Raw genomic sequence first — 19356 nt, forward strand, 5'->3', positions numbered from 1 at the left:
ATACATACTCATTACGTTCCCAAGCATATTTCCAACTGGTTTTATTACCAAAATATGGTTCCTTTTCCCCATTTGTTTGATGTTCCCAGACTCTCTATATTTAACACAGGCTATTCAAGTCCTTCAGTAGGGTCAGAGAGGGGAAGGGAGAAAGGTACTTATGGGGGGGGGGTCATAAACCTTACCCACAGGCCAACGTCATGGCAACTGTAATAATATATTGATACATTAACAGAAATTACTGTAACCAAACGTTGTAGATTATAAATAATGGGAATTAATAGTACATTTACTTCCAGTGATGTATGTAATGGGGAATTTATACACACTAACACTCAACAATAATTCAAACAATGAAAGCACACGGATAGGCAGGAAAGAGCGCATTCTGGAAAGAGACGCACCTAATGCATCTTCGCTACACACCCTTCACCTTCATTTAAAAGTACTCTCAAGACACATTATCTTCACACATAAGAAATACCCTCACAAACGTGGTCAGGTCCAAAGCGGTAGCCAATGCAAATTCAAAACAAATGCACTTTCACTTATTTAGTCAATTTTATACAATTGTTTGGTGTAATAAGGCAAAGCCTTGGCACAGGTGCCATATGATACCTGTACTAGTCAACCAATGCCTGTACTAGACAAATAGAGCTAAAATGTCTTTCCCCATAATCAGTGGAAAGCTGCCCCACTCTGTACAGTGGTTCTAGTTAAATTATGGCTAAGGCTCCCCCTGCTACAGTAGCTACCAAGCTAGCTCCTCCAGGCAGACCAACAGTGCAGACAGAGTATCCCAGTGTAACAGTGTAGGTTCCGTCCCTCTCTTCGCCCCAACCTGGGCTCGAACCAGGGACCCTTGCACACATCAACAACTGAAACCCCACGAAGCATCGTTACCCATCGCGCCACAAAAGCCACGGCCTTTGCAACGCAAGGGGAAACCCTACTTCAAGTCTCAGAGCGAGTGACGTCACTGATTGTAAGGCTATTAGCGCGCACCACCGCTAACTAACTAGCCATTTCACATCGGTTACACTCACCCCCCCTTTGACCTCCTCCTTTTCCGCAGCAACCAATGATCCGGGTCAACAGCATCAATGTAACAGTGTAGGTTCCGTCCCTCTCTTCGCCCAAACCTGGGCTCGAACCAGGGACCCTTGCACACATCAACAACTAACACCCACGAAGCATCGTTACCCATCGCGCCACAAAAGCCGTGGCCCTTGCAACGCAAGGGGAAACCCTACTTCAAGTCTCAGAGCGAGTGACGTCACTGATTGAAATGCTATTAGCGCGCACCACCGCTAACTAACTAGCCATTTCACATCGGTTACACCAGCACAGCAGGAGCCTGCCCTCTCACCCCTCTCAATGAAGGCCTCAATCCTCTTGTTATCTCATGCTGTGAAGGGAGCCCAGCTATGCATGCGTGGGAGTGTGTTGTGTGAGTGTGCATGCATGCGTATGAACTACCTTTGTGTGTGTGTGTGTGTGTGTGTGTGTGTGTGTGTGTGTGTGTGTGTGTGTGTGTGTGTGTGTGTGTGTGTGTGTGTGTGTGTGTGTGTGTGTGTCGGTGTCGGTGTGTGTGTGTGTGTGTGTGTGTGTGTGTGCGTCCTTGTTGGTGTGTTTGAGGTCATCCTCTTGCTGCATGTTGTGAATGGGTCAGTGGAGCCTTCTGCCAGGCTGGGCTCAGGTCTTGCCTGCTGACCCGAGGCACCATGTCTGGACAGATCACCCATGGCCCGGCCACACTATTGGTGACCTGCACTGATCTAGCTCACTACTCTTCCCCAGTACCAGGAGAGAAAAAACCTGTAAACTTTCCCACATTTTGTTGTGTTACAGCCTTAATTTAAAATTAATTACATTGAGATTTTGTGTCACTGACCTACACACAAAACCCCGTAATGTCAAAGTGGAATTATGTTATTATACATTTTTACAAATTAATACAAAATGAAAAGCTGAAATGTCTTCAGTCAATAAGTATTCAACCCTTTTGTTATGGCAAGCCTAAATAAGTTCAGGAGTAAAAATGTGCTTAACAAGTAACATAATAAGTTGCATGGACTCACTCTGTGTGCAATAATAGTGTTAAACATGATTTTTCAATGACAATCCTATCTCTGTACCCCACACATATAATTATCTGTAAGGTCCCTCAGCCGAGCAGTGCATTTCAAACACAGATTCAACAAAAAGGACCAGGTAGGTTTTTTAATGCCTTGCAAAGAAGGACATCTATTGGTAAAAAAGCAGACATTGAATATCACTTTTTGAGCATTGTTTAGTAATTAATTACTCTTTGGATGGTGCATCATTACACCCAGTCACTGCAAAGATACAGGCGTCCTTCCTAACTCAGTTGCCGGAGAGGAAGGAAACCACTCAGGGATTTCATTATGAGGCCAATGGTGACTTTAAAACAGTTAGAGTTGAAGGCTGTGATAGGAGAAACTGAGGTGGATCAACAACATTGTAGTTACTCCACAAAACTAACCTAAATCACAGAGTGAATAGAAAGAAGCTTGTTCAGAATAAAAATATTCCAAAACATGAATCCTGTTTGCAATAAGACACTAAAGTTAAACAGCAAAAAATGTGGCAAAGAAATGAACTGTCACAACCTGATCTGTTTCACCTGTCCTTGTGATTGTCTCCACCCCCTCCAGGTGTCACCCTTCTTCCCCAGTATCCCTTGTGTATTTATATCTGTGTTCTCTGTTTGTCTGTAGCCAGTTCGTCATATTTGTCAAGTCAACCAGCGTTTTTGTTATCAGCTCCTGCTTTTCCCAGTCTCTCTTTTTCTAGCCCTCCTGGTTTTGACCCTTGCTTGTCCTGACTCTGAGCCCGCCTGCCTGACCACTCTGCCTGCCCCTGAGCCTGCCTGTCGACCTGTACCTTTGCCTCACCTCTGGTTTACTGACCCATGCCTGCCTTGACCTATCTATTTCCTGCCTCTGTTGGAATATTAAACCATAGTCAATTCGACGTGTCTGCATCTGGGTCTTACCTTGATACCTGATATTAACTTGATGTCCTGGGGCAAATCCAACACCACATCACCGAGTACCACTCTTCATATGTTCAAGCATGGTGGTAGCTACATCATGTATGGGTATGCTTGTCATTGGCAAGGACTAGGGAGTTTTTTGGGATAAAAATAAACGGATTCGAGCTAAGCACAGGCAAAATTCTAGAGTTCAGTCTGCTTTCCAACAGACATTGGGAGATGGTCATGTATATTGATTTTGTGGTCAATGAACCATTTCTTTGTAGATTTGGATATGTGCTTGGGGTTATTGTCTTGATGGAAGATCCCCTTGCAGCCAAAAACCTGGCTGCCTCTGCCACAGTCTCCGGACTTGAACCCCATTGAAAACCTGTGGTCTGATTTGAAGAGGGCAGTCCATAAGCGCAGACAAAGGATATCAAGGAGCTGGAAAGATTATGTATGGAGGAATGTTTTAAGATCCCTTTCAGTGTGTTCTCCAATCACATAAAACATTTTCAAAAAAGTCAGTGTTGTTATCCTTGCAAGGGTAGGGAGCCAAGAATTTTGATCCCAATTTTTTTTATTGCTTGTTACGCAAAATCTCTTTCTCTGAGCAATTTGATTAGTATAAAATAATATAATTTCCCTTTTTTTTAGCATGCAATATAGCTCAGTATTTGTATTATTTATTTTATATAGTATTTTTTGCTCATCTTTATCAAGGGTGCCAATAATTATGGACCTGACTGTACATATCTACATTTACCATGAGTCTGTTCTGTATATCAATGCAGAGCAATAGGTATCGAGTAATGAAGCTTCTCTTCCCTGGAACATGGTGTCCTCTGGGACAGCTCATGCATAAACCCGCCCCCTCCCCCCCCCGGCCAAATCCTTCTTCTGAAAATAACAAAAGGGAAAACTCCTGACAGTTGTTCTTTACTTTCGTTTGAACCACCATGTTGCTTCAGAGAGGAAAGAGCCCTGCAGGCCCCTGGGGAGCCTTTTGTCAACAAGTGGAAAATGACAGGTTCCTGTCTGGCGCACACTGACTAAAATGTCGCTGTAGGGTCATCCAGTAGAAGGCCTGTGCGCCTGGGCCTACCATGGCTGGAAGACAGATGGATGGGGATAAAGAAGGAGAGGGAAAGGAGAGAAGGAGAGGGGAACTGTGTACTCTGATCCTTGTCTGGCTGTCACCACGGGTCAGTGCATCTGATGTTTGAGTGCACACCTGACATATCTCTCTCTCTTTCCCCACACTATCGCTCCCTTTGTTTTTCTCTCTGTCCTCTCCCATCCCTCTATTTCTCTGACCTCATATCACAATTCTTTTGGGTTTCCTTTTTTCATCTTTGTTTCTCACATCCCTCTCCTCCCTCTCCTTTCATTGTGCCTTCTCTCTCTCTCTCTCTCTCTCTCCCCTCTCCTCTGTAGGATGTGATGGAGGAACTGGCTGAAAGTTCTGAGTTCAATGAAAGTAAGGGTCCATGCCTGGCATTCCGTCAAGCAGCCTCAGTCCTGAAGAGTCTGCCGTCAGCAGTGCAATGTCTGGAGGCCATCCAGGGCCTCCCCTGCCTGGGGGAACACACCAAGGCTGTCATGGAGGTAATATCATCTCCACTGCATACCACATTAACTAAATAGTATCATTATTGTTTAAATGGATTTTCTAAACTTTAACATTTAATCTAGAGAAGTATAATCTATATTGTTCTCTGTAAAGTGTTCCGTCTTGATTGTATGAATCGGAACCTTTCTGATTGATTGAATTACTTATGCATCTAATTCATTATGTTAAATTATCCTATATTTATTTTGGAAAAATAACATACGTTTCAGTGTCAAGTGTCAATCATAGAGATAAATGGAGGACTCTGGATGGATCTAACTTGTTTTAGTATAGACACTGCCATTGAGGGCTTCCACCATGTAAAAGTAGTCAACTGGGTGGGAATTCTAATGTGTTGGGAGTGATCAGCGAGTATTGTCTTTTTCAAATTAGGTTGCCTATGGTTTGTAAACCAAAGACTAAGGTAATATCCAGGAGCCAAGACAAAGATTTATACCAGGTCATTGGTACCAAGATCCAGACTCAGTGAGTTGAGACCGTAATAAGTTCAAAACCAAATTTATGTGGTCTCAAGATCAAGACCACTAGATCAATAGTCCATGGGCCCTTTCTTCATATGTACAGTACAGTTCAGTTCAGTACAGTAAATTACACTATAGTGTAGCATATTGTGTTTTGGCCAAATAGATGTCAATGTTTGGGCTCTTGGAAGATTGGAGTCTCCCTGCTGGCTATGCATCTCAATACTTGACACTTTTTCCTGATGTGTGCACTTGTCCACCACCCACATGTTGGTCCTCTGTAGCTCAGTTGGTAGAGCATGGTGCATGCCACTTTAAAATGGAGATAGCTTCAATGGTGTTGCACATTCTGTCACAGATGCCATGATGGCACAGATACAAGTTTTTCCGCACCAAATAAAAATCGATGTCTTTCAATGTGTTTCCGTTGCATTTTCAACTCTACTGATTTTGTCACAAAAACTGTTGCGTTAAATAGCAAATGTGTCTACTCTGGTCTTGGCACGTGCGCTCTAGCCAACAGCTTGCAAATACAGTGCAGGTCGGCTGTGTGGGTAGGCTAGTCTACATGATGGCATTATTATGGATAAGAGCGAGAATATTTCTGTTGTTGTCAAAAGGCAGTCAAGCATCGATCATCATGTCACCAGAATAAGACCCTCAATATTTATTGGAAAGGAGCATCAAGATCATTGTTCACTTTCACCACCCTGTGAAGTTCATCATAACTTATTTCATCTGTAGCCTAATATAACTACATGCTTTCCTGAGTTGTAGTGGGGGGACAACACACTATGTCATCACGTTACTTCGATATGATGGTTGTTATATCATTATTTGCACATAAAGACGCTTCCACCGCCATTTCTCGCATAATTTTTACCGACACAAAAAGATCCCATCATGTCGAACGAACTGTTGACATTTATAAAATTGTACGGAAACGTCCTGTTTCCATCACAGCTGTCATGATTTTTTTTCCTATGGTACAACTTTACTCACATAAAAACTGTGGATGGAAACGTAGTTACTATTAGGGGGGAAAAAAACCCATTAGAGCTGTTTCCAACATTAGGGCTGTTTTCCTAAAGAAGTTAAATCCGCCTCGTGTTTTGTTTCCTTGACACGATACTAATGAGGATCGCGATACTGGTATTGTCCCAGCCTTAAAAACTGTTTCGCTAGCACAGACTGGAATATGTTCTGGGATTCATCCGATAACATTGAGTAGTTTACCACATCTGTCACCGGCTTCATTAACAAGTTGTTCCCACAGTGACCGTGCGTACATATCCCAACCAGAAGCCATGGATTACAGGAAACATCTGCACTGAGCAAAAGGCTAGAGCTGCCACTTTCAAGGAGTGGGACACAAATCCAGATGCTTATAAGAAATCCCGCTACAACCACCTACAAGCCACGGCAAAGTGTCAATACAGGACTAAGATCGAATCCTCCTACGCCGGCTCACTCTCTGAAGCCGATGTGAGTAAGAACTTTAAACAGGTTAACATTCAGATGGATTACAAGGACGTGCACTCAGAGCATGCGCTTACCAGCTGACAAGTGTCTTCACTGACATTTCCAACCTCTCCCTGACCCAGTTTGTAATACCGACATGTTTCAAGCAGACCGCCATAGTCCCTGTGCCCAAGAACGCCTATGTAACCTGTCTAAATAACTATCGCCCAGTAGCACTCACATCTGTAGCCATGAAATGCTTTGAAAGTCATGGTTCACGTCAATACCATCATCCCAGACACCATGGACCCACTCCATTTCACATACCACCCCAACGGATCCACAGATGACACAATCACTAAAAGTATAAATCAATTCAAATTCCTTATATTAAGCAAACCAGACAGAACCATTTTTTAAAAAATGTATTGACTGAGAGCCAGGGGTACACTCCAACACTCAGACATCATTTTCAAACGAAGCATTTGTGTATAATGAATCTGCCAGATCAGAAGCAATAGGGATTACCATGGATGTTCTCTTGATAAGTGTATGAATTGGACCTTTTTCCTGGACCAACTTTAATGAGTACTTTTGAGTGTCAGTAAAAAGTACATTATTTTCTTTAGGAATGTAGTGAAGTAAAAGTTGCCAAAAATATAAATAGTAAAGTAAAGTACAGATACCCAAAAAACAACTTTAGTACTTTAAAGTATTTTTACTTAAGTACTTTGCACCACTGAAAACAACTAGAGCCTATGTGCACGTTGTAATCAAAAAGTATATATTAATTGCTGCATTTCTAACTGTCCTTTTGTGAGGAGCAGCCGGAAACTAGTTGTTTACGAGTGATGGGGTCGATAAACCAGGAGGATTCTCCATCATCGTTAAATCTCCAGTTTGGGAACATTTTGGTTTCCCAGTAGATTACAACCGTGATGGACAGAGAGTACATGTTACCACTGCTCAACCTCAAACATGTTGACACATTTACTCAGACATCACCCCAGTATTCCTACTACCAGAGCAAGACAGAAATGCAAAAAAAACAACAACACAACTTTGTCTCCCCTCTGCATTCAAGTAGCCCTTTGCAGCTGATTCTGACGGGGCCAAATAAATTACAAGAGCAATAGGTATGTTTATAGCCGTGGATATGCGCCCATTATCAGTGTTTGAGAAGAATAGGGGGGTTCAGCACCTCGTGAAAGTGCTCGAGGCACGTTACGATTTTCTCCCTTACACCCATTTCAGCAAACAGGTTAGTACCCGCTCTATATAAGCAAACTAAAGCTAAAGTTGTCAATGAATATGCCAATGCACCCTGTGTTGCGCTTACTACAGATGGATGGACCACCATGGCTACAGAGAGCTACTTAACAGTGACAGCCCTTCACATTACTCCAGAGTGGGAAATGAGAAGTATGTGTTACATACACACCCCTTTAATGAGATTCACACAAGTGCGCATATTTTTCTCTTTGTAAGAAAACATTACAGCATAGGCCTATACAATATCGGAGCCATGTTTTCATATTGATTTCACACGCATATTGCACTTCATTTTAATGTTGTTGTTGTTGTTGAGTAATCGTGTGTTTTCATTTAGGAAAATACAAAGTGTTGGTATTCCTGATTGTGCTCTCACCAGTCATTATATGACTCACGATCATTTATGGAATCGGGAATACCAACACTTTGTATTTTCTCAAATAAACCAACATTTACTACAGTAACTATTGGAATTTCAATTTCCTGCTGTACCGAAACTGAACCGAACAATGTACCCAAAACCGCAATATGTACTGAACTGTGGGTTTGGTGAACCGTTACACCCCTACTAAGGAATTAACATGGTCCACACACACCAACACAGTTGTGAAGAAAGCACAACAACACCTCTTTCCCATCAGGAGGCTGCAAAGATTTGGCATGGGCCCTCAGATCCTCAAAAGGTTCTACAGCTGAACCATTGAGAGCACCTTAACCGGCTGCATCACCGCTTGGTATGGCAAATACTTGGCATCTGACCGCAAGGCGCTACAGAGAGTACTGCGTACGGCCCAAGCTCCCTGCCATCCAGGACCTCTATACGAGGCATTGTCAGAGGAAGGCACTAGACTGTTGGTAAGCGGTACCGATGCACCTAGTCTGGAACCAACAGGACTCTGAACAGCTTCTATCCCCAAGCCAAATAGCTACCCGGACTATCTGCATTGATCCCTGTTTTGAGTCCAGGCTGTATCACAACCGGCCATGATTAGAGAATGTAAGTAAGCATTTCACTGTAAGGTTGTTGTATTCGGCGCACGTGACAAATAAACTTTGATTTGATTTGAGTCCCATAGGGCGGCACACAATTGGCCCAGTGTTGTCCGGGTTTGGCAGGGGTAGGCAGTCATCGTAAATAATAATTTGTTCTTAACTGACTTATCTAGTTAAATAAAGGCTACATATAGCCAAGTTATTGTTGGGAAGGACCCATAAGTAAGCGTTTCACTGTTAGTTTACAAAGCATGTGACAAATAACATTTGAATACATTTTAGCTACAGTACATACTGTATCTAAACACCCACTGAATTAAACATTCAAAAGCATGAAAGCTTATGAAATCACCCCAAAGCCTACCCTGAGATTATAGGATTAAGTCGTCTTTAGAGAGCTCAAGCTCATACAGAAAACATAGTGTTGCTAACGCCAGCTAAGTTACTTACATGGACGCAGGTAATCAGTCATTCGATTCCAGGTGTAGCTAACTAGTTAGTTGCCCAAATATCCAACAATAATGAAACCAGCTAGCAGCTTGAAATTATGAAGTGGTTTAAGTCCCCAGCCTTATTCAAATAGTCATTTTAATGATTAAGTATTCTGGTTATTGTGTGCAGCTAGCCATCCATCTAGCCATGCTAGCAAGCCAGTCAAATTTCCAATGTCCAAAACCAGCTAGCTAGCCACATCTCGGTTGTTAGCCAGTTAGCCAGCAAGTGAGAATGTGTTGTATCAGTTACTGTTGATGTCTGAAATCTCATCTAGCCAGTTACATAAAGCTAAAGAAAAGAACATGTCCTTGGGTGCTCCTGGAAGGAAATAATAACATTGCTTCAATGCAAATGTCAGTGTCACGCTAGCTAGCTAGCCAGCTAGGAGACAGTCAGTGAGTGGCTAGCCAGCCAGTAAATGCTAGCAAAGTAACGTTAGCTAATCCGTCTGCCATGGTTGGCCAGCCAGGCTGTTAGCATTCCTCGATCAACTTTACTCTAAGCGCCGGGCATAGATTGCTTTAGCTTTGTCTAGTCTGTCAAAGGTAAGGGTCTCTCCCTCATAAAAGACCTGAAGATGGGCAGGGTGTTGGAGCTGAAACTTGATCCCCTTTTTGTAGAGACAGGCTTTGATGACCTTCTTCATGAGGTTGGCACTCCTGTCCGGGTAAAAATGTACATCTTGCCCACTGAATTTTTGTCGATGCTCTCTCGCCCAGCACATGGCACATTCCTTGTCTTAGTAGGGATAAAGGCGAGCAATGATCCCATAGGCCGCTCCATTGGGTTGGATTTGGGGGTGGGGGATCTGTGCACTTGGTCGAGGTATCAGGAATCAAGGTAAGACCCAAGTGCAGACTGTGTGAAGTAACAATGTTTACTGTAACAACAGGGGCAGGCATACGACAGGTCAAGGCAGGCAGGGGTCGATAATCCAGAGGTGGAGCAAAGGTACAGGATGGCAGGCAGGCTCAGGGACAGGCAGAGTGGTCAGGCGGGCGGGTACAGGGTCAGGACAGGCAAGGGTCAAAAACCAGGAGGACGAGAAAAAGAGAGACTGGAAAAAAACAGGAGCTGAGACAACACACTGGTTGACTTGAACAAACAAGACAAACTGGCACAGACAGACAGAAAACACAGGTATAAATACCCAGAGGATAAGTGGGGAAGATGGGTGACACCTTAAGGGGGTGGAGACAAGCACAAGGACAGGTGAAACAGATCAGGGCATGACACGAGGTCTGGCGGCTTGTCAAAGACATTATTGCATATCACTTCCAACGAATCTACCTTTGATAGCAGAGCTGTGTTGTCTGTTTTCAGACGGGTGACAGCCTTCTCCAGTTCGACAATCCGCTCAGTGTTGTCAGTGGTGGAACCTTCCATTGTAGTGAGACATTGGCCAAAAGTGTTGACTGTTTCTCAAAAGGCATCAATGGAAGTTTGGAGAGGTGCCAGCAAGGTGCTGATGAGAGCAGCCATATCCTCTTTTAGGCTACTTTGCTCTTTAGCTAGCTCAGCTACAGGTGTGGTCATAGACAATGTCTCTGCAGCAGCAGGACTGGCTGTGGCAGCCATTTTCAGAGCTCAAACACTTCAGTTGGCCTTCGTGGATGCGTTGATCATAGCAGTTCTCTTCGGGTTTGTTTTTCCCATAGCACCACAAAAAGTGCTTTGAAGAAAATAACCAAACAATATATCAATTGGAAAACTAGATTTGGCATGTTAAATGTTAAAATGAAAATATAATGGGGAGCCTCTCTTAAATGTGTCTTCTTCAATTGCCCGACCGGAGGTTCCCTCAGAAAGATGTCTATAAATAAACAAAACTACTAATTAGAACAGTATATATCAATGTAATAATAAAACCACTCAATATGTTCTATTAAAATAATAGTGTTCGTTATACAAAAAAATGTATAGCTTTCTTTTCAAACGTAGTTTAGGAGTCAGGTTTGGGATAGCCACCCCCCGGCAAGTAGCCTAGTGGTTAGAGCGTTGGACTAGTAACCAAAAGGTTGCAAGATTGAATCCCTGAGATGACAAGGCAAAAATCTGTCTTTCTGCCCCTGAACAAGGCAGTTAACCCACTGTTCCTAGGCTGTCATTGAAAATAAGAATTTGTTCTTAACTGACTTGCCTAATTAAATAAAGGTAAAATAGGTGTATAAACAATGACTTTATACTATACAGTATGATGTAAATAAATGTATTTTTTTAATGGTGGGACTGCAATTTGCACCACTTCTGTAGAATCCCCCATATACACTTGTGCATGCACATACATACACATTTCAGACTTCAGCTGCAGTCCATGTAACATATGTGCAGTCACACACGCAGTCGCATAAATGCAGACACACACACACTTTTGAGAAGACTGTCCTGTAACATCGGGTCAATCCACCCCACCCTCCCTAAACACACGTTCGCAAACATCTTCAGGGCAGAAATCATTGCAGGCTGTACAGTGTCAGAGAATGCCTATTTAAATTGAATGCTAAGCCACAGCTGGGTGAGATCTATGGGCAAATCCATGCAGGTCTGAAATTCAGGCAATGTCTCGATACGAGAATGCATGGTGAGAAAGAAGAGAGAGAGAGCACTGACAGCTAATCTCTGAAAGCTCAGACACAGTCTTTATCCAAAAGGATGAGAATTCTTTATGTTAAGTAAAAGAAAACTGTCTTGAGATTCCCACTCATACTGTCATTTTGCATGATATAGGTGTTCGCTGAGAGTCCGTCATTACCTAACCTACTTCCCATAGTGGCTCCTTACAGAACACAATCAAAAAAACTAAACCAGTGACATGATACAAAACAAAGTGAAACTAAAAAGAGTAAAGCCCAAACGTTTCACATGTCCGTGGCCATTGGCGTGACACCCAGTAAGCAACCACTGAGTTGAGTATTATTGAGTGAACATCAGAGAGGAAAAAGCTAAAAACCAACTTAGTAGTAGCTAGTACTGAGGCAGTGGTAGTGGTGAACAATGTGTGTGTGTGTGTGTGTGTGCACCCCAATGAGAATGTGTGTCAGAGCAATATCCCTGAGCTTGAGGAGGGTTGGCCTTGGCTTGAGGGTTGATTACCAGCATTGAGCAGTGAACTCTAGGCAGAAAAGTATATTCTACTTTCAGGTCTTAGCTGCTGTTCATTGTCACAATATTAACCTCAAACTTGTAAAACGCTTCACCACTAGTTGTGTCCTCTGCGATGACCAATTATAGTTCTATTAGATAATTGTGATGTTGTTTGGAGTGTTTATCCTACACCAGGGTCCCCCAACAGGTGGACTGCGGGACGATTTTGTTTGGCCCCCCCACATTTTCTGAGCAAAAAATAATGATACTTTTTTTATCATTCTTTTTTAATGTTGGACATAAAGTGATTTTTATTTTGGAAATCTGTTCCAAAGTATTCCCACGCATAATAGAGAGATATACAGTATGGGATCATTTGCAAATGTAAGCAAGGTTTAAAATAATGATGTTTTAGTCGAATATTCAAATATCTGTTTTCTATCTTATTGCGGTAAATTTGCTTTTCTATAATCATTTGTAATTATGTTCTGGCCCCTCTGAACATGCGCTCAAGAAAAAAATCATCCCGAATCGGCTGAGTCTAGTTGATGATCCCTTTCCTACACCCTTTGATAAATGTGATATGGAGACACTTAAAATGTGACCAGCAATTGAGTTGTGCGCCCCAGAGAGGAGAACACTATTTGGCACGGGAACAAAGCCTGTTCAAAACAAACATTTGAAGCTGTGGGAAAATAACACCCTGAGCTTTTCATTACAGCTATTATGGAATTAATCCAATGCTTAACCATACCAAAGATATAATTTATAGAGCAGGAATGGAAATGAGCATCAAAGGGGTACTTGATTTAAGTATAATCTGTTCTAAAATGAAAAGCAATGACTCAAGCTATATAACTGTTTTTAGAGAAATTACTTAGAACTTACCAGCAGTTTGGCAGGTAAAATCAATATATTAATGTAGTCTACTTGATTTTCCACAGGAGATCCTTACATTTGGCCGCTCTTTTAAAGTTGAAGAGTTACGGTGTGATGAACGATATCAAGCACTTAAGGTAAGTGGCTCAAAAGGAACTTATTTAGAAATTCTTTTGAAGTCATAGAAATACCATAGCTTTTATTTACTGTACATTTCCACCAAATGATCATTGTATACACCATAAAAATGCTGCCAGCAAGTATTTAAATAGTACAAGTACCAGTAATTCCGCCTCTCAAAGAGGTCCAATCAGACAATATGTTCTCTTGAGTACATCTGTCCTTCCCTGCCAGCTGTTCACCAGTGTGTTCGGGGTTGGACCCAAAACAGCTGAGAAGTGGTACCGCAGAGGGCTGCGCTCACTCAAGGAGATTTTGACCGAGCCCAGCATCCAGTTGAACAGGATGCAGAGAGCTGGTATGAACAGGAGTGGCACACAACCTCTTCTCTTTCTTTTGATATCACAACATAAATATCCAGCTGCACTCAATGATCTTACTTTTCATATTGACCAAACTGCAGACAGTATTACTATAACGAACTCTGCTGGTATCTCTATCTCTGGGATTGTATTCGCAAGAGGTCTAAGAGTAGGACAGTTGATCTAGGATCAGTTTTGCCTTTTAGGTCATAATGAATACGATTATATGAACAGAGAGGATCCTAGATCAGTACTATTGTACTAATCTGATACGCTTTTTGATGTAATGTCCTAGGGTAGGTTCTTTACCACAGCAGTAGACCCCCAGACAATTAGCACTTCACAGAGAGAAGCTGAGACCTCAGGGGGAACTAGGTAGCCAGTAGGCAGAGGGTACTCTAGCATACATTGTCTGATTCTCTGTAATAATGGTATGGGAATAATAATGCATTTTATTTTGTAAAGTGCTTTCTTGCATCAAACAACACAACAACATTTTTAGTCACCTCCTTGTCTGAAGAACAAGTGAATAAACAGGATAATGTCAAGCCCTGCATGTTCTTTTCAAAAGTGTCATGGAATGTAGGCCTACATTGAACACCACACGTTGGCTGTTACTGTAGGCTGAATGATAGAATGTTAAAATGTTATGGGATTTTCTCCATTGTTTTTGATGGTAGACCACTCTGGTCAAATAGCCACTCTGATCAAATAGCCACAGTAGCGTACTTGACCACTGTCTGAAAATACAACTTAACGTGGGTTCAGCCTGTGTTCACAGTAAACACACACTTGAAGTTGCACAGAATTTTCACAACGTTCAAGTTTGTGCTCAGTAGACTTAGGAATGTGCTTTGTGGCAAAACATTTTTTAGGGAACATTGGTACTAAGACAAAAGAAACGTGGCACAGTGTGTAAATAATAACACATTAGTGCAGGAAATGAAGAAATTGATTAAAATGCTGGAAGTGAATGCTGGAATTAAATAATTAACTATGCAAATGAGCAAAAGCTGTGTGCATTATGGAAATAGATCCCTGGCTCAAATAGAAGCCTGTCTCTAATAGTGTTCAGTGATTTAAGCAAATAAACACCCAGGCTATTAATTGAAGTGTTAAGGTACCTTTGTTATTTTATCATTGGCTTGGCGAAGTCTTCATAAACCACTCTTTTATTATCTGTTCTATAATGGATAATAATCTTTTATTCAATTCAACTTCTACTGAGATACGTTTTTTGGAAGCGGGTGAAATTTCCAGTAAACTAAGCTGAAGTTAGAGAGTTTTAGCATTCTCTGTCGCTTTTGAGTAGTATTTTGTGAAAGAGCAACCCAGATCGTGAAACTTTTTTTCTTAGCAAGAGTACAAAGTTCTTATATTATTCTGAAACATACACTATATGTTATATTTGAATATGTTATATATATATATATATATATATATACTGTACTGTATACAGTATATATTTTTGAAACATCCATAATTGTCAACTCGGAAGAGTGGAGGAGAAAGGTAGAGAGGAAAGGCGAGGCGAGTACAGAAGTGGAGGGAAGGTCAGGTGAGAGAAAATGGCATATTTCTTATTGTCACATGAATTTAGAGTGATACCTGTAGTCCTTGAACATCAATTATGTTATATTCTCACTCTTAATTGTTTTTTTTAGGGCTTAGAGAGCTTTAGCACTTAGGTGTGCAGCGTTAAATGCATTCCCCATGTATGAAACATTTAATTTGCACATGAGTATGTCATGCAGCATGATTAGTTTCATGTAGCTTTACATCAGCACGCTTAAAACATCAAATATATTCCATGTTGAAATCTTCATATTAAACAGCAAAGTATTCACTAAGTTGATAGGTTATACTCAGGAGAATATTTAACAGATTTGTGATTCTAGTTCATATTTGTTATTTCATTATATATTTTACATGTAATGAAAATCCACAAAAGTCTTGAATATTTCCAAAATTACAGGTAAATTAATATACTGTACATCCTCCACAATTGTACTGGAGCTACTGCCCACTTCAGACAGACCGATTTTTGACATTTTCCCTTCAGGTTTCCTGTATTACAGTGACATCTCCAAGGCTGTCAGTAAAGCCGAGGCCGAAGCTCTTGGGTGCATCATCGAAGAGACGGTCCACTGGATCGCACCCGATGCTGTACTGGCTCTGACAGGTGGCTTTCGCAGGTACAGTACAACTCTTCTCTCAGCTTGTCAGTGTACATGTATTTGAGTGTTTGTAGAGTTTGAAAAAGTAGGCCAAATACAACACTGTCTGTACAGTATGCAATAGTCTTAGTTTCTTGTTGTTGTCTGATGAATAGAACCCCACTGTTGCAGGAATCAAATTACACTTGGAACATGATAGAGAATAAATTGGACAGTTCAATCTGCCTTGACTTACTCCAATATCTGTTATGCACAATGAGTTCATTCTACATACTTTAGGACATGCGTGGTTCGTTAGTTCCTGCCAAGAGAGAAGAGAGAAGAGTGTGTATAGCAGCATCAAGCATATATGGTACCCTACAGTAATTACACTCACATATACACTCACATGACATTACCATTTTCATAAAGAATGTCTACATTCACATAAATTGCCAGCTAGGCAGCTACAGAGAGGCTCTTTATGTCAGTTTCCTTTGTGCTCTATTTATGTGTGGCACAGTGTGCTTCAGTGAGTTCGGAGCTCTGGGCTCTATGGTGGTGTAAAAATGTAGCCGTGTTAAATAAATAATTTGTCCATTTGGAAGACCCACTTGCGACCAAGCTTCAACTTCCTGACTGATGTCTTGAGATGTTGCTTCAATATATCCACATAATTTTCCTACCTCATGATGCCATCTATTTTGTGAAGTACACCAGTCCCTCCTGCAGCAAAGCACCCCCACAACATGATGCTGCCACCCCCGTGCTTCACGGTTGGGATGGTGTTCTTCGGCTTGCAAGCGTCCCCCTTTTTCCTCCAAACATAACAATGGTCATTATGGCCAAACAGTTCTATTTTTGTTTCATCAGACCAGAGGACATTTCTCCAAAAAGTACAATCTTTGTCCCCATGTGCAGTTGCAAACCAGCTTTTTTTTAATGGTGGTTTTGGAGCAGTGGCTTCTTCCTTGCTGAGTGGCCTTTCAGGTTATGTCGATATAGGACTCGTTTTACTGTGGCTATAGATACTTTTGTACCTGTTTCCTCCAGCATCTTCACAAGGTCCTTTGCTGTTGTTCTGGGATTGATTTGCACTTTTCGCATCAAAGTACGTTCATCTCTAGGAGACAGAATGCATCTCCTTCCTGAGCGGAATGACAGCTGCGTGGTCCCACGGTGTTTATACTTGCGTACTATTGTTTGTACAGATGAACGTGGTACCTTCAGGCGTTTGGAAATTGCTCCCAAGGATGAACCAGACTTGTGGAGGTCTACAATTTTTTTCTGATGTCTCGGCTGATTTCTTTTGATTTTCCCATGATGTCAAGCAAAGAGGCACTGAGTTTGAAGGTAGGCCTTGAAATATATCCACAGGTACACCTCCAATTGACTCAAATGATGCCAATTAGCATATCAGAAGCTTCTAAAGCCATGACATCATTTTCTGGAATTTTCCAGGCTGATCAAGGCACAGTCAATTTAGTGTATGTAAACTTCTGACCCACTGGAATTGTGATACAGTGAATTATAAGTGAAATAATCTGTCTGTAACCAATTGTTGGAAAAATTACTTGTGTCATGCACAAAGTAGATGTCCTAACCGACTTGCCAAAAATGTAGTTCGTTAACAAGAAATTTGTGGAGTGGTGGAAAAACGAGTTTTAATGACTCCAACCTAAGTGTATGCAATCTTCCGACTTCAACTGTATATCTCCTTGTTCTTTGTTGTCATCCCCCAACCATCTCTCTCTATCTTTCTCTATATCCCACTCTCTCTCCCTTTCTCTCTCACTCTCTCTCTCTCTCTCTCTCTCTTTCTTTCTCTCTCTCTGACAGTACAGTATAATCCTTCATAATACAGTATAATCCTTTATACACCGTAAGTAAAATCGGTGGAAAGAGAAACACACTGATTTCTTTTTTCTTTCAATTTAGATTTTTTGTCTTTTTCTACTTTTTAGGATGTCCCACTCCCCACTCCCCCCAGGTTATTTCTATAAAGATTCCAATCACCTTACTGTGGATACTTCCCTCAATAAGAAATTGTGGAAGTATAGTTCTTTGTAATGCTCTGGGCAGCCACACAAGCATACTGAATTGATTAGCATTTTAGTCCCACATAGACCTGTGTGCCAATAACCTCTCATCTCCAGTGTGGTTGATCTTCTGGAAACAGCTGTAAATGTCCCATGACTCTTGCACCCTATGGAGGGATGACAGCTGGAATGATAATTGATTATGTAAATATCGTCTTCACTGGGGGGAAGAGGGTGAGATTAAAAAGTGATTAAAGCATCATGGGTAGTTAACATGATTGGAGTTGAGAGGAGGAACTGTAGCTGATTTATTTTATTGATTTGCAGCTACAAGATGTGTTTATGTTGAAGGGTCTACCCAGAAAACTGGGGACGCCCTGAGAACATTCAGCGACATTCCCATTAGGTCTGTAAGGTTCTGCTTTTCTTTTCTTTGTGTTCCTGAACGTAGCCCTGTTTCTCTGTGTTCTGGAACGTAGCCCTGTCTTCCATTTTTGTTCATTGATTTCACCTGTGTTCGTTTCTCAGCTGGTCTCATCAGCTCCCTATTTAGTTCAGTTCTTTCTGTTTTTGTGTTTGACCATTGCCTGCCTGTGACCACGATTCCTGCCTTCTGCGAAGGCTTAATAAACATCTGCTGCTCGCTGCGCATGAATCTACACTCTTTTCTCCCTGAGTATTCATTACAAGGTACCTTAAGGGTTTCGGCGCAATGTTATTCATGTGAAGTTCTGAGCATGTTCTAAGAACGTTGTGTGATTGTCCCAAGGGAACGTTCTCTGGGTGGCCTTTGTCTAGTTCTCAGTATGTCACTGAGGACCACGTCAGGACTTTTTTAGTCTGTTAGCAGGACCTTTATTTTACTAGTCCTTAGGACGTCACATGATGGTCCCAAGGAAACATTCTATGGGGGACCTTTATGATCTGGGGATGTTTTTAGGATGTTCTTGGGCCATTGTGTCATGGTCACCTGAAAGTCCTTGGGCCATTGTGTCATGGTCCCCTGGAGGTTTTGTCTAGCCCTTTAACGTGTACGAACACACGGGTGTGATCATTCTACAGTGGCCCCTGCAGCGTATGCTCAAACTGGTGTGATTAGAACACTTCATCAGAACGTCTAGTTACGATTGACGCAACAGGCAGCTTTTGAGCTGGCCACTGTTTCTTCATAGAACATTTTTCAGTCTTGACAAGGTTATGTCCTCAATTTGAGCAGTTCATTTTTAGATGTAATGTTCAGACATTCACAGTAGCAACAGCATAACATAATTTAAATTCACATCGGAAAATGTAGGCTACATTAGTCCTAGTGCTAACTGAGTAAATAGTGAGCTGACACTAGCGGTCATATTTAGCCAACTCTCATCTGATAGAAACCATAATAGGAATTAGCTAATAGC

At 41.7% G+C, this 19356-nt stretch overlaps 1 protein-coding gene across 2 annotated transcripts in view; it reads left to right on the forward strand.

Moving 5' to 3' along the window:
* Nucleotides 1–19356, forward strand: part of LOC106605322 (DNA nucleotidylexotransferase) — a 145389-nt gene that overhangs the window by 26999 nt on the left and 99034 nt on the right. For both annotated transcript variants that reach the window (XM_014200816.3, XM_014200825.3), the window contains exons 4-7: nt 4439–4609; nt 13345–13416; nt 13634–13757; nt 15824–15956. In XM_014200816.3, coding sequence (XP_014056291.1) covers nt 4439–4609; nt 13345–13416; nt 13634–13757; nt 15824–15956 — 500 coding nt within the window. The remainder of the gene's footprint in view (nt 1–4438; nt 4610–13344; nt 13417–13633; nt 13758–15823; nt 15957–19356) is intronic.

Source organism: Salmo salar, chromosome 01 (assembly GCF_965601325.2).
Source record: "Salmo salar chromosome 01, fSalSal1, whole genome shotgun sequence".
Taxonomy (NCBI): Eukaryota; Metazoa; Chordata; class Actinopteri; order Salmoniformes; family Salmonidae; genus Salmo; species Salmo salar.